The 22250-nt window shown below is 39.5% G+C and overlaps 1 protein-coding gene across 1 annotated transcript in view; it reads left to right on the top strand.

Moving 5' to 3' along the window:
- The window catches only part of LOC127657696 (CUB and sushi domain-containing protein 3-like), a 390710-nt gene that overhangs the window by 150506 nt on the left and 217954 nt on the right, over window positions 1-22250 (top strand). Inside the window, 7 exon segments of the mRNA XM_052146537.1 lie at window positions 4855-4967; window positions 5072-5254; window positions 8427-8753; window positions 11786-11980; window positions 14168-14306; window positions 17330-17517; window positions 18151-18339. Of these exon segments, the coding sequence (XP_052002497.1) occupies window positions 4855-4967; window positions 5072-5254; window positions 8427-8753; window positions 11786-11980; window positions 14168-14306; window positions 17330-17517; window positions 18151-18339 (1334 nt within the window).

Genomic DNA, 22250 nt, shown 5'->3' with positions numbered 1-22250 from the left:
CCGTCAGGGCGGTGTCAGATCCAGGAACCTCTTCCATCTGACGAAACGCATACTGAGTTGGTCCCAGCGCCACCTGCGCTCGCTGAGGGCGACGCACGTGCCAGGCCACCTGAACGACGGCCCAGACAGACTGTCCAGAGACAATATTCCCCCAGGGGAATGGTCCCTGCACGCTCAAACAGTCCAGACGTTATGGCGCATATTCGGCAGAGCAGAGATAGACCTCTTTGCGTCAGAAGAGAACTCTCACTGCCCAATATTTTTCTCGAAAAGCGAGGACGCGCTGGCCCAGGACTGGCCCAACCGCCCGCTTTACGCCTTCCCTCCCGTCTCGCTATTGCCACAGGTAATGCAGAGGATCAGGGAAACGCGCCACTCGGTGCTCCTCATAGCCCCGCGCTGGGAGAATCAAACATGGTTCCCGGAGCTTACGCAGCTGTCACTGACAGCGCCGTGGCCCATCCCAGTGAGAGCAGATCTCCTCTCGCAAGCTCCCGGAACGATCTGGCATCCCCACCCAGAGCGCTGGGCGCTACACGCGTGGGTGATCAACGAATACCCGTCCCTTTGCCAGAAGGAGTAATAAACACCATCATACACGCTAGAGCCCCCTCCACGAGAAGACTCTATGCGTCAAAATGGTCTGTGTTTTCAAAATGGTGCACCGACAGAGACCTGGACCCACGGACATGTGGGGTGTCGCCGCTGCTCGTGTTTTTACAAGAGCTGCTGGGTAAGGGCAGATCCCCATCCACGCTCAAAGTGTACGTGGCGGCCGTCGCGGCGTTCGCTGAACCCCTGCACGGCCAGTCACAGGGTAAAAACGAGCTGGTCATCCGCTTCCTCAGGGGAGCTAGAAGGATGAACCCTCCGCGCCACCATCGGTTCCTATCTGGGACCTTTCTATAGTTCTCGAAGCTATGAAAGCCCCCCCTTTCGAACCGCTTCAATCCGTGGATGTGAAACACCTCTCACTTAAAACCGTTTTTCTAACTGCCCTATCATCAGTTAAACAGGTGGGAGACCTTCACGCGCTATCTGTCAGCGCTGCGTGTCTTGAGTTTGGACCAAGTGACTCCAAGGTCATTTTAAAGCCTAGACAGGGCTACGTCCCCAAGGTGGTCGGTACTCCTTTCAGAGCACAGATCATTTCCTTGTCGGCGCTACCAGCATCTGATAGCGAACGCGATCTCCTTTGCCTAGTCAGAGCACTGAGATTGTATACTGCGCGCTCCGCATCTTTCAGAAGCTCCGAGCAGCTTTTCGTTTCGACCGGCACCGCCGCTCTGTCTATGTGCTTATGTACTACACACACACTGGCCCGCACTCTTGCCGGCCAAATATTAATTCCCCACTCACAAGGGCTCCCCCGGGTCCCCCTTAATTCCCTGGGGCTCATGCAGTGGATGCTTGGCGCGCACGGCGTTGACAAAGGGTTCCCGTAGCGTAAGCTAGCTTACGCAATACGAGAGAACCTCTCGTAAGAGAACGAATCGGTTACTAACGTAACCTCGGTTCTCTCTAGATGAGGTAACAAGTATTGCGTAACCGGCCGTGCTCGCGCCACGAGCGATTTTTCGCTTCATTCAATGAAAACCAGGGTTTCAGCCTACGAACTACGCTTATATGCACTCTAGTCACGCCCTTTTTGGCGGGCTTTGATGCAGTGAGCGCGCGGACGCCTCTCATTGGATGCGAGTTCCCCAAGCTCGTCTATAGGCTGCAGCAGTTGCCGCAGAGCAACCAATGAGCTCGCTAGCTAGCCCGCTCAAGGTCTGCAGCTGCCGCACTGCGTTGACAATGGATACAAACTTAAGGATAATTTTTTGGCTTTAATATCTCAGAAAAGATGAATCTTTCCCGTAGCGTAAGCTAGCTTACGCAATACTCGTTCCCTCATCTAGAGAGAACCGAGGTTACGTTAGTAACCGATTCGTTTTTAAACATTGTACCATGGTAACAGTGTGCACTTTGGACATGGTACCATGGCAATTCCATGTTTTATGGATGTGGTACCATGCCATGTTTTTGGACATTTTACCTTGGTAATTCTATTTTGAAGGCTTAATCTATAATCACGTTTTGATTGTAAACCGCCCAATGAAGATTTAAAAAAAATATACAGCTTCATTTTCTGTTACAGTCTAATTTTCTGTAAAGCAGCTTTGATATGATGTTGTAACGATTGAGGACTGAGGCTGACAAAGGTTGAGGATCCAAGTGCAGTTAACTTTATTTAAACGAATGGAAACAAACAGAGATGAACAAACAAAACTACCACGATGGGCAAAAATGAAAACAAAGCATGAAAACACTGGAACTGGGAACACAGGCAACAAAACACGAAAACACTGGAACTGGGAACACAGGCAACAAAAGACGAAAACACTGGAACTGGGAACACAAGCATGGGAACGAACATCACCTACATACAACCACGTTCACAAACAATCAACGAAAGACAGGGACTGAACCAAAAACCTGGGTAAATATACATGAACATAGAACTAAGGGGCCAATGAACAAACAGAACACCAAACAAGATAACAAGATGACAAGTCAAGTCAAGTCAAGTCAAGTGGTTTTTATTGTCGTTTCAACCATATACAGTTAGTACAGTACACAGCAAAACGAGACAACGTTCCTCCAGGACCATGGTGCTACATAAAAACAACAAAGGACCAACACAGGACCACATGAGACAACACAACGAAATAAAATACCTATATAAAAAAAAACCTACATATACCTATATAAAGTGCACGTGCAAACATGTGCAAAAAGTACAGGACAGTACAACAAATTTCTGACAATGAACAGGACAATAGACAGTGCAGCGCCGACCAGTACTCAGTAGTGCAAAAAGATGACAGTTTCTAAAAATGTAAACATAACATACTATGAGATAATGTTCTATACACATAGCAGTTATTGAGGTAGCAGACAGTTATAAAGTGACAGTAATTAAAGTGCAACTCAGGACACGTGTGTGTCAAACCAGTCTCTGAGTATTGAGGAGTCTGATGGCTTGGGGAAGAAGCTGTTACACAGTCTGGCCGTGAGGGCCCGAATGCTTCGGTACCTCTTGCCAGACGGGAGGAGGGTAAAGAGTTTGTGTGAGGGGTGTGTGGGGTCGTCCACAATGCTGGTTGCTTTGCGGATACAGTGTTTTTTGTAAATGTCTTTGATGGAGGGAAGAGAGACCCCAATGATCTTCTCAGCTGTCCTCACTATCCTCTGCAGGGCTTTGCGGTCCGAAACGGTGCAAGTCCCAAACCAGGCAGTGATGCAGCTGCTCAGGATGCTCTCAATAGTCCCTCTATAGAATTTAGTGAGGATGGGGGTTGGGAGATGTGCTTTCCTCAGCCTTCGAAGAAAGTAGAGACGCTGCTGGGCTTTCTTGGTGATAGAGCTGGTGTTGAGGGACCAGGTGAGGCTCTCCGCCAAGTGAACACCAAGGAATTTGGTGCTTTTGACGATCTCCACAGAGGAGCCGTCGATGTTCAGCGGAGTGTGTTCACCTTGTGCTCTCCTAAAGTCAACAACCATCTCATTTGTTTTGTCGACATTCAGGTACAGGTTGTTGGCTCTACACCATTTCGTCAGCCGCTGCACCTCCTCTCTGTATGCTGACTCGTCGTTCTTGCTGATGAGACCCACCACGGTCGTGTCATCGGCAAACTTGATGATGTGATTCGAGCTGTGCATTGCTGCACAGTCGTGAGTCAGCAAAGTGAACAGCAGTGGACTGAGCACACAGCCCTGGGGGGCCCCAGTGCTCAGTGTGGTGGTGGTGGAGGTGCTGTTCCCGATCCGGTCTGACTGAGGTCTCCCAGTCAGGAAGTCCAGGATCCAGTTGCAGAGGGAGGTGTCCAGGCCCAGCAGGTTCAGCTTTCCAATCAGGTGCTGGGGAATGATTGTGTTGAATGCTGAGCTGAAATCTATGAACAGCATTCGAACGTATGAGTCCTTATTGTCTAGGTGGGTGAGGGCCAGATGGAGGGTTGTGGTGATGGCATCGTCCGTTGAACGGTTTGAATGATACGCAAACTGCAGTGGGTCTAGTGAGGGGGGCAGCTGGGTCTTAATCTGCCTCATGACGAGCCTCTCGAAGCACTTCATGATGATGGGTGTAAGTGCGACGGGACGGTAGTCGTTGAGGCAGGACACTGAAGACTTCTTTGGCATGGGGATGATGGTGGTGGCCTTGAAGCACGTTGGAACGACGGCGCTGCTCAGAGAGATGTTGAAGATCAAACAGAAGCAAATGGCAAACTTAACGAGGGCAGGTGAAAACAATGAACAGTGAACACGAGGGCTGACAGGAAGACTCTGGAGGTACAAGGGTGACAAAAGTGAAAACTAAGGAATAACAAAAGTGACAAAATGACAAACAAAGGGCAACAGTGAGACAAGACAGGGTAACCGTTACAGATGTGTGTTGTGAAAAGTGTTTTACTATAAAAATTACTTTGGACATTATACCTTGGTGATACAATGCTTTTTGGGTATGATACAGTGGTATTACATGCTTGTTTGGCCATAACATGGAAATGCTATGTTTTGGGACTCGACCATGATAATTAATACCATGGTATTCTTTGAAGTAAATTATAGTACCATTTAAACAGTCTGACAATTACCTAAAATGATGATGGTATTACTATTTTATTGGTATTATTTGAAGTGTCTTGGAGTACCATGTAAATACCTTGGGACATGAATAGGGTAATCAGTCATTGCTATATATATGGTATATCAAAGTATCATTGATACCATCACTGTACCATTGTACTATGCTATAAGGCTAAGCTCAGCACCTCTTTCTGTCTTTTGTTCTCTTTGCACTGACAGGTTAACGGGCAGTTTCGTGCCTGACCTCATCGTCAGTATGACCCATCATATGTGGCTGCATTTGCAGTCTGATGAAAGTGTGGGCTCTATTGGCTTTAAGATCAACTATAAAGGTGAGTGTGTTTCTCTGCCTGTGCTTCTTAAACTGCCCACATAAATCACTCTGCCGCCTCTGAAGCTTCACTTCTGTTTTCCCACCGCTCTCGCCTACCCACAGAAATAGACAAGGAAAGTTGCGGGGACCCTGGGATCCCTCTGTACGGACAGCGTGAGGGAGGCGGCTTCTCCAATGGGGACGTACTGCGCTTTGAATGCCAGTTTGGATTTGAGCTCATCGGCGAGCGAATGATTTCCTGTCAAAATAACAATCAGTGGTCTGCTAACATCCCCATCTGTATATGTGAGTGTTCTTAAAAGGATAGCTTACCTAAAAAATGTTATTCTATCATTATTTACTCACCCTCATGTATTTCCAAACCTTAATGTGTTTTTTATTGTACATGGAACACAAATCCATACTGCTCTTTTTCATACAACAAAACTGGGCGGTGATTAATACTAACCCTTTTCCAAAACCTTGTGTGCTGCCTACTGCCTAAATAGACAACTGCCTTCTAAGATAGTATATTAACCAACTTGGAACCTCATAAGTGACCTATTTGCAATGCTGTTACAGTTGAAGTCAGATGTTTACATACACTTAGGTTGAAGTCATTAAAACAATTTTTTTAACCAACCACAGATTTATTATTAGCAAACTATAAGAGGGCCTGGGTAGCTCAGTGAGTAAAGACGCTGACTAACACCCCTAGAGTTGCAAGTGCAAATCCAGGGCATGCTGAGTGACTCCAGCCAGGTCTCCTAAGCAACCAAATTGGCCCAGTTGCAAGGGAGGATAGTCACATGGGGTAACCTCCTCGTGGTCACTATAATGTGGTTCGCGCTCGGTGGGGCGCACGGTGAGTTGTGTGTGGATGCCGCAGAGAATAGTGTGAAGCCTCCACATGTGACATGTGATAAAATGCACAGATTGATGGTCTCAGATGTGGAGGCAACTGAGATTCGTCCTCCGCCACCTGAATTGAGGCGAGTCACTACAGCACCATGAGGACTTAGCGTGCATTGGGAATTTGGCATTCCAAATAGAGGAGAAAAGGGGAGAAAAGAAAGAAAAAATTAATTAGTCAAGACCTTAGAAAAAAATCAAATAGTGGACCTCCACAAGTCTGGTTCATCCTTGGGAGCAATTTCCATATGCCTGAATGTGCCACATTCATCTGTACAAACAATAGTACACAAGTATAAACACCATGGGACCACACATCAATTAAACCGCTCAGGAAGGAGACGCATTCTGTTCCCTAGAGGTTAATGTAGTTTGGTGCAAAATCTGCATATCAATCCCAGAACAACAGCAAAGGACATTGTGAAGATGCTGGAGGAAACAGGTAGACAAGTATCTATATCCACAGTAAAACGAGCCCTATATCGACATAACCTGAAAGGCTGCTCAGCAAGGAAGAAGCCACTGCTCCAAAACTGGCATAAAATAGTCAGACTACAGTTTGCAGGTGCACATGGGGACAAAGATCTTACTTTTTGGAGAAGTGTCCTCTAGTCTGATGAAATTGTTTTGCCATAATGACCATCGCTATGTTTGGAGGAAAAAGGGTGAGGCTTGCAAGCCGAAGAATACCATCCCAACTGTGAATCATGGGGTGGAAAATGATGTGGATATATTGAAGCAACATCTCAAGACATCAGACAGGAAGTTAAAGTTCGGTCGTAAATGGGTCTTCCAAATAGACAATGACCCCAAGCATACCTCCAAAGTTGTGGCAAAATGGCTTAAGGACAACAAAGTCAAGGTATTAGAGTGGTCATCACAAAGTCCTGACCTCAATCTGGGCAGAACTGAAAAAGAGTTTGTGAGCGAGGAGGCCTACAAACCTGACTCAGTTACACCAGTTGTGTCTGGAGGAATGGGCCAAAAATCCAGCAACTTATTGTGAGAAGCTTCTGGAAGGCTACCCAAAAAGTTTGAAATTAAACAATTTCAAGACAATGATACCAAATACTAAAAAAGTGTATGTAAACTTCTGACCCACTGGGAATGTGATGAAAGAAATAAATATTTTTTTTCTCTACTATTATTCTGACATTTCACATTCTTAAATAAAATAGTGATCCAAACCGACCCAAGACAGGAAATGTTTTTTATGATTAAATGTCAGGAATTGAGTTTAAATGTGTTAGGCTAAGGTAAACTTCATACTTCAACTGTATAAATTAAATGCAAATGCAATACAGTCCATAAGGGTGTGAGAGACCAACACTCCCATAAAAAAGCTGACAGAAACTCTAGCCATGTGTCCTATTAGAGGGTCGCACGCATTCAGGCAATATGTTTTAATGTCACACCTTCCTGACCTGTTATTGTGTGAGCTCATTATGAGGATGAGTGCTGATGGCCCTTTGTATCTGAGTAGATAAGACACGTCTAAATGAAACGATGTCAAGAGGTCAGACTAATTAAAAGCTTATTTTATTTCAGTGCGTAAACAAAGCGACTGCAGCACCGTTAAATAGGGCTAACAGCTCTCAAGTGGACTGTTGCACTCTGGTAGATGATGAGAAGGCAATTCTCTCGGAGCTTGACTAATAAATAGCACAAGTTTTGTTCGAAGGGTTTTAAAATTTCCAATGCACAATACGATTTAATACAATTACTGGTTTGATTACAATACAATAATCAAGGAAACAGGTGCGGCCTTTAAAAGATTTGCTTTCTATTAGTTTACCTGCTGGCTGTGTGTTTTTGCTTAATTTGCAGCTGCGAGGCATTTGTGTGTGATGTGAATCTTGGCAGAGCTGATGCATTTAAAGTCAACATGAAACACAATTCGCAATCCGTTTTATGTCGATAATGTGACATATTCCTGAATGAAACAGGATGTTAAAAAATGTAGGGTGGGATTTGATTTTATACTATTTGGATTAGTAAAAGTTTAACAATATTGTTAATAATACATAAGACTCCAGTGGTTAAATCCATGTCTTCAGTGTAGATATTATTGGTGTGGGTGAGAAACAGATTAATATTGAACACTTTTTACTATAAATCTCTGCTTTCACTTTCACATCCTTCTTATGTTTATGGCGATTTGTATTCTTCGTGCATATCGCCACCTACTGGGCAGGGAGGATCATTTATAGTAAAAAATAACTTTTAACTAATTGACTGTTTCTCATCCACACCTATCATATTATTTCTGAATATATGGATTTAACCACCATATGGCATCATATGGAATAATTTTATGCTGCCCTTATGTGCTTTTTTGGAGCTTCAAAATTTTTGTACTTATTTACTTGCATTCTATGGACCTGCAGAGTTGAAGTATTCTCCAAAAAATCTTTGTTTGTGTTAATCATACACATATGGGATGGCATGAGGATGAGTAAATGATGATAGCATTTTCATTTTTGCGTGAACTATTCCTTTCAGAATGGTCTATGCTGCTTTAACAGTCATATAACATGACTTACACAATTCAAATTTCCTCTCTCAGTTCCCTGTATGTCCAACTTTACGGCTGCCATGGGAACCGTTCTATCTCCAGACTATCCGGAAGGTTACGGCAACAACCTCAATTGCGTCTGGCTGATCATAGCTGAACCAGGCAGCCGCATCCACCTGGCCTTTAACGATTTCGATCTAGAGCCTCCATACGACTTTCTGGCGGTACGGGATGGGGAGCTGGTGGACGGTGTGGTGCTGGGACGCTATTCTGGTGCGGAGGTCCCATCCCACCTTACCAGCAACTCCAACATCCTACAGTTGGAGTTCCAGGCAGACCATTCAATGTCTGGCCGAGGGTTTAACATCACCTACAGCAGTGAGTGAATCTCTTTTTGAATGGTTTGGATGCATAATAGTGTTTCTTAATAGTTAAGATTTAGGCTGCATTTGGAATGGCATACTAGCACACTACTCATGCTGCCGGTTTTTGCTGTATGTTTACTAGGCACAGTATGCAGGTTTTCTCTATGCATTGAATACTTGGATAATAACTATATTTGACTATAAGTGTAATGAGACATATCAGCTGTTTATTTAACAAAATGTAAAAATGGGCAAAAGTTATTATTGACATAAAATGTGATTAAAATTCTATATAAATATCTTCTATTATTCTAAGTTATTATTATAAATTATACATACTATTCTATTTCTATACTATTATAAATGATTTCTATAAGATTGTTGGCTCTTAACTAGAAGACTTTTATATTATCTATATTAATAAATATAAATAAAAATAAATCTGTCAGATTTTACTCACTTTCATGTCATTCTGAACCCATTCGACTATCTTATCTGGAACACAGAGTGAGATGTTTTAATGAATATCACTTTTTTAAATAACATATTTAATGAATAAATCTTTAAGATGCAAGTGCAGTGGATAGCGCCTCACTTTCAAGCTTAAAAATGTACGCAGAAATATTATAAATGTAGTTTATGCTTGTGTGTCAGGTTAGGGTAGGTGAAAAGGCAGGACTCAGATGCTGAAATTAGGATGTACTTTATTCAAACTTAAAAATAAAGAAAACTACCCTCTAGGGGAAGACGCAATAGTTCAGGGCTGGATAAGGGCAGTCTGGCTGGGCTGGAGACACAGGGCTGGGACAGACAGGAACCGACAAACAGACACCTGGCAGGGAAACTCAGGTGGAAGTGACCAATGAGCCAAGTGTCTGAGAACGAATGCATAATAATAAATCAAAATCTTGGGGAGGCCTTGCCCACCTTTGTCAATCGGCCTAGGTAACTTACTGAAATGTAATCTGGGACGTTTACCATATCAAATGAAAGACTTCCTTATGCTATCAAATTGCTTGAAATAAGAGATGGGGACATATATAGGGAGAGATTGTAGCAGGTAATTGAATTTTGGAATACATTTAATTTTAATAACATTAACCTTCCCAATCATAGATAAATGTAATGAAGCCCACCTGCCCACATCGTTCGAAAACCTTTTTATTAAAGGGCTAAAATTAACTCGAACTAAATCACACAAATTTGCTGGGAATAAAATACCCAAATACTTCATGCCCTGTTTGGGCCACTGGAAGGCACCCAGCTGAAAAGCCGTTACCGGGCAGTAGGCTTATCGCGGCTGATAATGGTTCCAGGGCAAGACAGAAAGATAAGGGGGAAAGAGGGAAACCCAGTCGGGTGCCTTAATCCAGAGTAAAATAATGTGAAATTAATGCATTTGTTTGAACCGCCGCTACCGGGTGTCTAAAAAGTAAGTTAATCCACCCAATAAAAGTATTTCCGAATTCGTACATTTCCAAAATCATAAAAAGATAATCTCATTCTACAATATCAATGCCTTTTTGACATCAAGTGAGATGGCAGCTACTGGATTCTGATTGTTCGCCACTGCCCACGTCAAATTAATGAAATACCTAATGTTATCAGAAGTGTTATTGCCCTGAATAAACCACACCTGATTTTATATGTATAAGAGATGTCATATCTTTACTTAATCGGTTAACCAAAATTTCAGACAATATTTTAATGTCTAGCTTGATCAGGGAAATTGGATAGTAACTGTTACACTCACTTGGATCTTTGTCCTTTTTAAGAATCAGTTTGATCTGGGCTTGTGTCATGGTGGGCGGTAGCTTTCCATTTTTTAATGATTCCGTATCAATTCTAGAAGTGGTGTCCGTTCTGTAGCATAAGATCTAAAAGAAATTCTGCGGCAAAGCTGTCTGGCCCCGGAGTCTTTCCTGTAGGCAAGGCCTTATTTACCTCGCCAAACTCCTCCAAGGTTATCTCGGAATCAAGAGAATGTTTTTGCTCAGTCGTCAGTTAAATAACCTTCCTTCTTTTTATCCCATCCCATTTGCATTCCACATGGAGACAGACAATCCACTTATATTAACATTTGAAATTTTGACATATAATAGAAAATAGATTGTGTGTCAAAAGCAAGATTATAAAGACCACATTCCAACATTATTGCAACAGTCAAAACCTGAACATTCCCCCAGAACCAAACAAACAGAAAAAGAAAAGCATGTGCATTAACCATGCGCTCGACATCACCAACTGGCGTCCATCCCTCCAAACTCAAACAGTCCATGCACGCCTACGAGAACCCCACCGACCACTTTGATGTCAGATTGCTCATGTCTGGTGTTTCTATACAAGTTTTGTGATACATAATTACACATCAAAAGATAATCTCTAAAACAATCTCCAGCCAATAGGTGGAATAAGCAACACAAAAGCGCACAGATTCCACAAATAGTCAAACAAATGTTCAGTGAGCCGGCCCACTTCGCTGCAATGTGAGTACAACAAAATGACTTATTCACTCCATTGACTCCTCAAAATAAACTCCAGCCGATAGGCGGAACCAGCACAAAGAGCATGTAGATTCATCCATAACAATGTCCTGAAGGTGTGTTACTCTACAATATTAACTCCAGCCACTAAGCAGAAACAGCACAAAAAAAGGTGCAGTGAATGATCAGTGAGCCGGCCCACTCGGCTGCTACGTGAGTACAACAGGATGACAGTGTTTTCGAATCTCTCCGGTTTACCACCTTTTACACATCCGTTCCTCGCATGGTATCACGTGACTCCCATATTTATGCTTCTTAAATCAAAAGTCATTTATCCACCGGCATCAAACTACTTAATCCGGTTCTGTGAACATCATACCATTAGCTCAGCCAAAATAATCATCAGATGCCTCTGCGACATATGAAGCTCTTTAATGCTTATCCACAATCCTCTGTTTCTTATAGCTTACTATTCCATTATCTGTCTGCTCTTTCACTACCATTTCATTAAGTAAGTCACATCGCAAATAACAATATCTCTGCTTTGTTGTTATTTGTGCAGCATTTGGTCACAATGAGTGCCCGGATCCCGGAGTGCCAATGAATGCCAAACGCTTTGGCAATAATTTCCAGCTGGGAAGTTCCATATCAGTTGTGTGTGAGGAGGGATTCATAAAAACGCAAGGCTCGGACACGATTTTGTGCAAGCTGGAGGCGGGAAAGGTCATGTGGAGTGGTTTGATCCCCAAGTGTGAAGGTAGGTGAAAGAGTTTGTGACCTGTAAACATTTTCAGAACTGGGCTTTGATTTGCTTTTCAATGTTTTAAGGGTAATATTTGAAAGTTATTTCCAAATTACTTCCCTCAAACTTGCTAAAAAGTTTCTTAGTTCCCATTTTTATGAGAATTATTGTACCAACGAGTGTTTAGGAAAAAGGCAAAAACATTGACACATTTGAGAAACACCAACAATGTTAACTTATTCAAGTTATTCAGTTGTTTGTGGGGTCTGAAAAGATCTAGACTCAAAACAGTACTCACACATCTGTAAAAAAAAATGTTTTATTAAAACTATAAGCTATGAGAGGTCTTAAAGAAATAGTTGGCCCCAAAATGAAAATGTTCTCATTATTTACCCTCATGTCATCCCAAATGTGCATGACTTTTTCTTCTGCAGAACACAAATGAAGATTTTTAGAAGAAAGTCTCTGCTCTGTAGGTCCATTCAATGGTGAACAGAATTTTGAAGCTCCGAAAAGGACATGAAGGAATCAAAAAGTAACCTATAAAACTCCAGTGGTTTAATCTAAGTCTTATGAAGTGATATGATCGGGTTTCGGTGTGAACAGACCAAAATATAACTCCTATTTCACTATAAAACTTTAAATCAGCAGTCTCCTTGGCTATCATGATTTCAAGCTCGATTACACTGCCTAGCGCCATCTAGCATATGCGTCAAACACTAGGAAATTTAATTGAGCTTGAAATCATGATCATGCCTAGAGATTGCAATGTCAAGTTTTACAGTGAAAAAGGAATTATTTTTTGGCCTGTTCTCACCCAAAATCGATTAGCTCGCTTGAGAAGAAAACTAGAGTCATTAGGATTACATTTATGCTCATTTTATGTGCTTTTTGGAGCTTCAAAGTTTTGGTCACCGTTCACATAAATTGTATAGACCCACAGAGCTAAGATATGCTTTTAAAAATCTTTGTTTGCATTCTGCAGAAGAAAGAAGGGATGCACATCTGGGATGTCATGAGGGTGAGTAAATGATGAGAGAATTTTTGGTTTCAGTTTCAATTTTCCCTTTATGTTCAATGTGATGCCATAGGAGGACCCTTTTAAGTTCCATATGATGCCATAGGAGAACCCTTTAAAGTTCCATATTATGCCATAGCAGAACATTTTAAAGTTGCAAATTGTGCCATAGGATAACCTTTTTAAGTTATATATGATGCCATAGGAAGACCTGTTAAGTTCCATGTGATGCTATAGGAAAATCCTTTTCAAATTCCATTTGATGCTGTTGAAGAATCTTTTAAGTGCCATAAGATGCCATAGGAGAACACATTTAATTATACATGATGCCATAGGAAAACCCTTTTTAATTCCATATGATGTCATAGGAGAACCCTTACATCCTATACAATGCCATAGGAGAACCCATTTATGTTCCATATGATGCCATAGGAAAACCTGTTAAGTTCCATTTGATGCCATAGCAGAACCTGTTTAAGTTCCATATGATGTCACAGTAGAACCCTTTTAAGTTCCTTATGATGCCATAGGAGATCCTGCTTAATTAAGTTCCTTATGATGTCACAGGAAAACTATTTTAGGTTCTATATGATGCCATAACAGAACCTTTTTAGGTTCCATAGGATGCTATAGGAGAACCCCTGTTAAGTTAAATATGATGCCATAGGAGAACCCTTTAAAATTGCATATGATGCCATAGGAGAATGATTTTAAGTTCCATATAATGCCATAGGATAACCTGCTTAAGTTATTTATGATGTCATAGGCGAACCCTTTTAAGTTCCATGTGATGCCATAGGATAACCTGTTTAAGTTGCATACGATACCATAGGAGAACCATTTTTAAGTTCCATTTGATGCTGTAGGATAATAATATTAAGTTCCATTTGATGCCATTAGAGAACCTTTTTAGTTTCCATATTATGTCATAGGAAAAACATTTTTAAATTCCTTATGCTGCCATAGGAGAACCCTTTAAAGTTGCATATGGTGCCAAAGGTGAATCTTTTTAAGTTCCATATGATGCCACAGGAGAACCTTTAAGTTCCATATGATGCCACAGGAGAACCTTTAATTTCCTTATGATGCCATAGGAGAACCCTATAACATTCCATATCATTCCATCTGAGAACTTTAAGTGTTTGATGCCGTAAAATATAAAACCCAGTGTCTGTTTCCTGCAGCTCCATGTGGAGGTCATTTCACCGCTCCGGTGGGGGTCATCTTGTCCCCGGGGTGGCCCGGCTACTACAAAGACTCCCTGAGCTGTGAGTGGGTCATTGAGGCTGAGGTGGGACGCTCCATCAAGATAAGCTTTGACAGGTTTGTTGGATAGCTCCGAGAATAGAGCACACCAAGGCTTTGTTTGGATTCATGTCTGGGGACAAGAGAACTCCAAGAAGACAAGGCTGAATCTCACAAAGCCGGTCAAGAACTTGTCCTGGTCACATTTCACCCCAGAATCAACAGAAACACCTAATTGTATTTTGCATAAGGAAAACAAAGCCTATTATTTTCTATATGTTAAATACAGTTTCTTAGTTTTTTTTTTTTTTCCTTTGATTTTGGAGTGAAATTTCACAGGGATATTTTCTTGACAGGTTTCTTGAGATTCACCAACACATCATTTGAGTACATATCAGAGTTAGAAATATGGCAATCTAGCAACATATTCATATTTCTACCTCTACGTATATATTTCCAAGGATAAAACATCAAGTCCCTTGAGTGCAAAGGCCATGTAGGTTTTGATAAAGGCGGTCTGTTGCAATATTCTGTAAAAGCTGAGTTAATAAAGTCTAATGTCAAATATAATTGAATCATAATCCTCAGCTGATCACAGCTGAAAGTTCATGTGTAGAAACGTATGAAGGATGGTATTGTTTCAGATTTATGTTTTTCATAGCGCATAGACAGAGAGCACATGCGAGACGGTCACCATTAGTGTCTTTATAAATGATTACATAGTGTTATGTCGACGGGGCTTGATCCATATGAGTGCTGCTTTTCTGTATAAATCTATTGCTCTGCGTGGTGCCCATCAAGGACGCCCATAAAAGGGGAATGGAATTAATCCATATCAAGTTACAAATGGTTGACTTTATTTCATTAGCATAGCAATGCTTCCCTTGAGTCGGGCATTGAAATAGCATCAGATCTTGAGTGTGATATATAAGACTCCGAGGAGCTAATGCTTCCAGATAAAACACAAAGCAGAGTGCTTCACTGGACAAGCGAAGATTTTTTGCCTCTTGACAGTGTGGTTGAAAGTTCCATTTTTACGTTGCATCTTTAAGGAGTAGTTTAGCCAAAAATAAAAATTCTGTCGTCAATTACTCACTCTTGTGTTGTTTTAAACCTATATGACTATTCTTTCTTTCTTTCTTTCTTCCTTCCGAAAGAAATCTTTCGCTACCTTTTAGCTCTTAAATCACACCTGCATACATTAAAATATATTGTGCCAAGTTTGACATCAAACGTTTTTTGTTTTCGCATGCATCATCATTGGCATCAAACCTGAATAAAAAAATTAATAAAATAGTGCAAGGAAATGTATTTAATTTTTAATTCATTAATTTTATTTATTCAAAAATGTAAAATAATTTTTTTAATCTTTAACATTTATAATTGTATGAAATAATTTTTATTGTTAAGCCATATTCAAAATATATGCTTATAATTATAAACCTAAAGAGTTAAAAAGTCCAGTAAAATAACAATGTCAACCAGAATAAATCTGTAACCTTAAAAAACTAAATAAAATAGCTCAGATAAATGTATTATTTTTGTAATTAATTAAACATAAAAAAATTAAATAGTAGAAATCTATGAATTTAACAAAAAGTTAAATAATTAAATAATTTGTGTAACATTTTATAATTGTACAAAATATTTTTTTATTTGTGTTGTCCAACCATTTGGAAAATAGATGCTTATAATTACATTTTTATTTCATTTATTAACATTATTTTTATATTAAATAGGCCTACTCAAATCTCACCAAATCTCAAGCACCTAATTTGTAAAACTTTCTAGTTCTTGCATAGCTGTGGACTGAAAGCAAAAAGTTAAGTTTGAACATGTGCAAACACAATCAGATTTGAGAGCCATGATAGAGGGGATGATTCTTAGACTTTTTTTCACACAAAACTATCATACAGCTGTATAATATTTGAAATATAGCGCTTGAGTCATATGGAGCACTTCTATAGTGTTATTTGATCCTTTTTGGAGCCTGACAGCCCCTGCTCAATGTATGCTTTGTTGTATTGAAAAAAGAAATAAAAGAAAAATAAAAGATTGATGATTACTCAAAATATCTCCTTTTGTGTTCTACGGAAGAACTGAACATTACATTTTTAACATTAAAATTAATTAACTACTTTATCCCTTTAAATTCCAGCTCACTGAAGTAAATCTGTTTATTCTCCACATCAAAGGGATAGTTCCCCAAAAAAAGAAAATTCTTTCATCATTTACTCACCCTCATGCCATCCCAGATGTGTATGGCTTACTTTCTTCAGCAGAGCACAAACAAAGATGATTAGAAGACTATCTCAACACTGTTGGTCCATACAATACAAATGAATGCTGATCAGACCTTTGTAGCTCCGAAGATCAAGAAACACATCAAAATGTAAATCCTTTTTTACTATAAATCTCCATTTTCACTTTTACATCTGAAAGTCACATGTGTTGCTTGTTTGGTTTCACTTTAACATCTGCAAGTGAAAGTTAAAGTGGAGATTTAGAGTTAAAAATGGACTTAAATATTTATCTATTTCTGACCCACACCTGTTGTATCCCTTCTGAAGATATGGATGTGCACACTGGAGTCTTCTGTATTACATTTACATTTACGCATTTGGCAGACGCTTTTATCCAAAGCAACTTACAGAGCCCTTATTACAGTGACAATCCCCCTGGAGCAACCTGGAGTTAAGTGCCTTGCTCAAGGACACAATGGTGGTGACTGTGGGGTTTGAACCAGTGTCCTTCTGATTACCAGATTACCAGTTATGTGCTTAGACCACTACACCATCACCACCACTCCAGTGAGATATTCTAAAAATCTGCTGGAGAAAGAATGTCATACACATCCAGAATGGCATGAGGGTGAGTAAATGATGAGAGCATTTTCATTTTTTGGGGAACTATCCCTTTAAGAATCAGTTTGATCCCAACAATACACAGTAGTGTGAACACTGGCCATATGTGTGACTTCTCATTAAGAGAAGCACTCATTGTGGAAACAGTTGGGCGGTCATGTGTAATGAGCTGTGTGTGTTTGTGTTTCTTGTTGTAATTTTAATTATCTCTTCTCTATGATCTCTTTTTCCCATTAGGTTTCAGACAGAACTCAATTATGACTTTCTCGAGGTTCACGATGGGCCTAATCTCCTCTCGCCCCTCATCGCCTCTCTAAACGGCACCCAGGTCCCTCAGTTCCTGTTCAGCAGCGGCAACTTCCTGTATCTTCTCTTCACCACTGATAACAGTCGCTCTAACAGCGGCTTTAAGCTCTTTTATGAAAGTGAGCTGGCCGTTTTTATTAACTGTGGGTCTTTTGCCTGAGAAATTATATTTGAAACTGAATCGTATCTGTCTCTACACACAAGCAAACAGCTTGAGGATTTCTCTTTATAATGTTCCTCTCTCTCTCTCTCTCTCTCTCTCACTCTATCTCTCTCTCTCTCTCTCTCTCTCTTTTTTTCTTTCCAGTTTTTTTTTTATTATTTTTTTATTTAGAGTGCTTTATTGGCATTACACAAACTGTGCATTTGTCATTTGCCTACAAAGAGCAATTAAATATATCCGTAAAAGATTATTGCAATTGGAATAAACAAGTTTCATATAGTACAAGTACAATAACAATGTAATATGAAAGTATGCAATATAATTAAATGAAATATGATTTGTATAAATTTAAAATGTATAAAATCTTATAGTTGTATTATATAATACAATTTCTTATTAACAAAGCATTTGCAAAATAGCTGCTTTCAAATAGAAATGTTGCAAAATCAGTAAAATAACAGAACTGCAGCTGAAATAAACAAGCACTGAAATAAACTTAAGAAATACAATAAAATACAAAGAACAAAATCAATGCTAATCAAAAACATTGCTCTCACATTCTGTAATTGCTTTGTGCGTTTGGTTTCAGGTGTAACTCTGGACACTCATTCATGTCTGGACCCTGGTGTGCCGGTGAATGGGATTCGTTACGGGCAGGATCTTGCCATCGGCTCTGTCGTGTTGTTTGGCTGTGAGCCTGGATACAGACTGAGCCATGAGGAACAGCTGGTGTGTGAGAAGAACCACTGGTGGAATCATCCACTGCCTACATGTGACGGTGAGCTTTCATCTCAATTACACTTCTCCAAAAGACCAATTAGTGTTGTTCATTTATTTATTATATTTTAAACCATTACAAGGATATTTAGCAACATTTTAATTTAAATCTAACTGTACAGGCTATATAATGCCGAAGGATTCTACACACATTCATACACTTACATACATCATAGTGTTCCCATGTTTATTTGGACACAATTTCATAGTAATACCACATTTTTTGGACGTTATCAGGCTACTACTACTTCATGACATGTAGCATGTAAATACCATGATTTTATTGGACGTCAATGTCCTACCAGTGCATGGTATTACCATATTTATGGACATGCACCATGGTAATACCATGCTTTTTTATATGTACCATGGTATTACCACCACTATGGAGTGGTGGTGGCGTAGTGGGCTAAAGCACATAACTGTTAATCAGAAGGTCTCTGGTTCGATCCCCACAGCACCACCATTGTGTCCTTGAGCAAAACACTTAATTCCAGGATGCCCTGGGGGGATTGTTTCTGTAATAAGTGCACTGTAAGTCGCTTTGGATAAAAGTGTCTGCCAAATGCATAAATGTAAATGTAAATGTATTACCATGTTTATTGACATGGGGCCATCATAATACTGTAGTTATTTTGGACATGTTAAAGGGGATGTACCATGAAAATATCATGTTTCAGGACATGTACTATGGCAATACAAACATTTTTAAACATGTACTATGGTGTTATCATGTAAAAACATATTCCATGATTTTACCAACTTTTTTTTTTAAATGTACTATGATAATACCACATTTTTGAAAATGTACAATGGTAATACCATGTTTTTTGGACATGTTACTTGGTATTGCCATGTTTTTTGGACATGTTCCATGATATTGCCATGTTTTTTGGACATGTTCCATGGTAATATCATGTTTTTTGGACATGTTCCATGGTAATACCATGTTTTTGGACATGTTCCATGGTATTGCCATGTTTTAGGGTACGTTCCATGGTAATACCATGTTTTTTGGACATGTTCCATGGTATTGCCATGTTTTTTGGACATGTTCCATGGTAATACCATGTTTTTTGGACATGTTCCATGGTATTGCCATGTTTTTGGACATGTTCCATGGTACTGCCATGTTTTTGGACATGTTCCATGGTATTGCCATGATTTTGGACATGTTCCATGGTAATACCATGTTTTTTCAACATGTTCCATTGTATTGCCATGTTTTTTGGACATGTTCCATGATATTGCCATGTTTGTTGGACATGTTCCATGGTAATATCATGTTTTTTGGACATGTTCCATGGTATTGCCATGTTTTTTGGACATGTTTCATGGTATTGCCATGTTTTAGGGTACGTTCCATGGTAATACCATGTTTTTTGGACATGTTCCATGGTATTGCCATGTTTTTTGGACATGTTCCATGGTAATACCATGTTTTTTGGACATGTTCCATGATATTGCCATGTTTTTGGACATGTTTCAAGGTATTGCCATGTTTTTTGGACATGTTCCATGATATTGCCATGTTTTTGGACATGTTCCATGGTAATACCATGTTTTTTCAACATGTTCCATGGTATTGCCATGTTTTTTGGACATGTTCCATGGTAATACCATGTTTTTTGGACATGTTCCATGATAATGCCATGTTTTTTCAACATGTTCCATGGTATTGCCATGTTTTTTGGACATGTTCCATGGTATTGCCATGTTTTAGGGTACGTTCCATGGTAATACCATGTTTTTTGGACATGTTCCATGATATTGCCATGTTTTTGGACATGTTTCAAGGTATTGCCATGTTTTTTGGACATGTTCCATGATATTGCCATGTTTTTGGACATGTTCCATGGTAATACCATGTTTTTTCAACATGTTCCATGGTATTGCCATGTTTTTTGGACATGTTCCATGGTAATACCATGTTTTTTGGACATGTTCCATGATAATGCCATGTTTTTTCAACATGTTCCATGGTATTGCCATGTTTTTTGGACATGTTCCATGGTATTGCCATGTTTTAGGGTACGTTCCATGGTAATACCATGTTTTTTGGACATGTTCCATGATATTGCCATGTTTTTGGACATGTTTCAAGGTATTGCCATGTTTTTTGGACATGTTCCATGATATTGCCATGTTTTTGGACATGTTCCATGGTAATACCATGTTTTTTCAACATGTTCCATGGTATTGCCATGTTTTTGGACATGTTCCATGGTAATACCATTTTTTTTGGACATGTTCCATGATATTGCCATGTTTTTGGACATGTTTCATGGTATTGCCATGTTTTTTGAACATATTCCATGGTAATACCATGTTTTTGGACATGTTCCATGGTATTGCCATGTTTTTTGGACATGTTCCATGGTATTGTCATGTTTTTGGACATGTTCCATGGTAATACCATGTTTTTTCAACATGTTCCATGGTATTGCCATGTTTTAGGGTACATTCCATGGTAATACCATGTTTTTCGGACATGTTCCATGATATTTCCATGTTTTTGGACATGTTCCATGGTATTGCCATGTTTTTTGGACATGTTCCATGGTATTGCCATGTTTTAGGGTACTTTCCATGGTAATACCATGTTTTTGGACATGTTCCATGGTATTGCCATGTTATAGGGTACGTTCCATGGTAATACCATGTTTTTTGGACATGTTCCATGATATTGCCAAGTTTTAGGGTATATTCCATGGTAATACCATGTTTTTGGGTAAGTACAATGATTGTGCTATGTTTTCTGTGCATGTACCATGATAATACCACATTTTTGGACATATAAAATGGTAATACCATGTTTTTTGGACATGTTATATGGTATTATTACATACCATGGTTGTTTTGGACTTCGTACCATCATAATACTATTCTGGACATTTACTATGGTTAAACCATATTTTTGGACATGTTCCATAGCAATAACATGTTTTTCGATATTTACCAAAGTATTACATTTCTTTGACATGGTACCATGATAATACCATATTTTTTGGACATGTTCCATTGTTGTTATTTTTAAATGGTGCCATCATATCATTATGCGTTTTGTTTTTAAACTCTCTGCTGCCTGCGTAAGCATCTTGCTAGGTTTTAGAGCAGAGCTAATGTGTATTTCAAGGCATTAGTAAAGTAATCGTTTTCTAAAGTGTTACAGAACATCCTATTATTAAATTCCAGTCCGATGATGTGACTAAATTCTTACAGTTTTGTCTTTTTATGTGCAACTGTGTCACTTTGAGAGCTGATAAATTATTACTTTTAGATGAAGGTTTATAAAGACAAACTATTTATTATTTGGAATAAAATACACCAATGAATCATGCACAATAAAACTAGGAACATGTATTAAGAAATTAAATATGATCAGTTTTATTTCATGATCACTAACCTAATAGCAGCATTTTCTTATTTCTATAAAAACTATGATTATGGGACTAGTTCATTTAGCTTATTAAGTTTTAATGACATTGTCATTCTGTATGAATAGAATATAGAGGAAATATTTTGGGTCTGTCACAGTGCCTGAGGGGAAAGAGAAAGAGTCTTCGACACACTTAGGCAGATGTTGAGCCCGCGGCGCTAGACTCTTTTATCATCTCGCTGGTTGCAGCGCTGACATTCATTATCATTAAAGATGAAGTCACGGAGGAACTCTCTGTGCATTCCTTGAATTCTGAGGTTCAGTCTTAGTTTGGGGCATCTCCAGCAGTACTAACAGCTATGGATGAATCAAAATTGGCATACTATGCTTATAGTACATAAACAGCAATTTAAGGCATTATATACACATTTCCAATGCCTTTTTCAAAAAATGAAATTCAGTTTCATAGCATTATCTGTGATTGTGATTAGTATTTCTCAGTAGATCTTTGGTGTGAGACTAAAATGCTTTTT

The sequence above is a fragment of the Xyrauchen texanus genome, chromosome 17 (assembly GCF_025860055.1).
Source record: "Xyrauchen texanus isolate HMW12.3.18 chromosome 17, RBS_HiC_50CHRs, whole genome shotgun sequence".
Taxonomy (NCBI): domain Eukaryota; kingdom Metazoa; phylum Chordata; class Actinopteri; order Cypriniformes; family Catostomidae; genus Xyrauchen; species Xyrauchen texanus.
The sequence above is the reverse complement of the archived record's forward strand: the minus strand, read 5'-3'. Positions and strand labels throughout refer to the sequence as shown.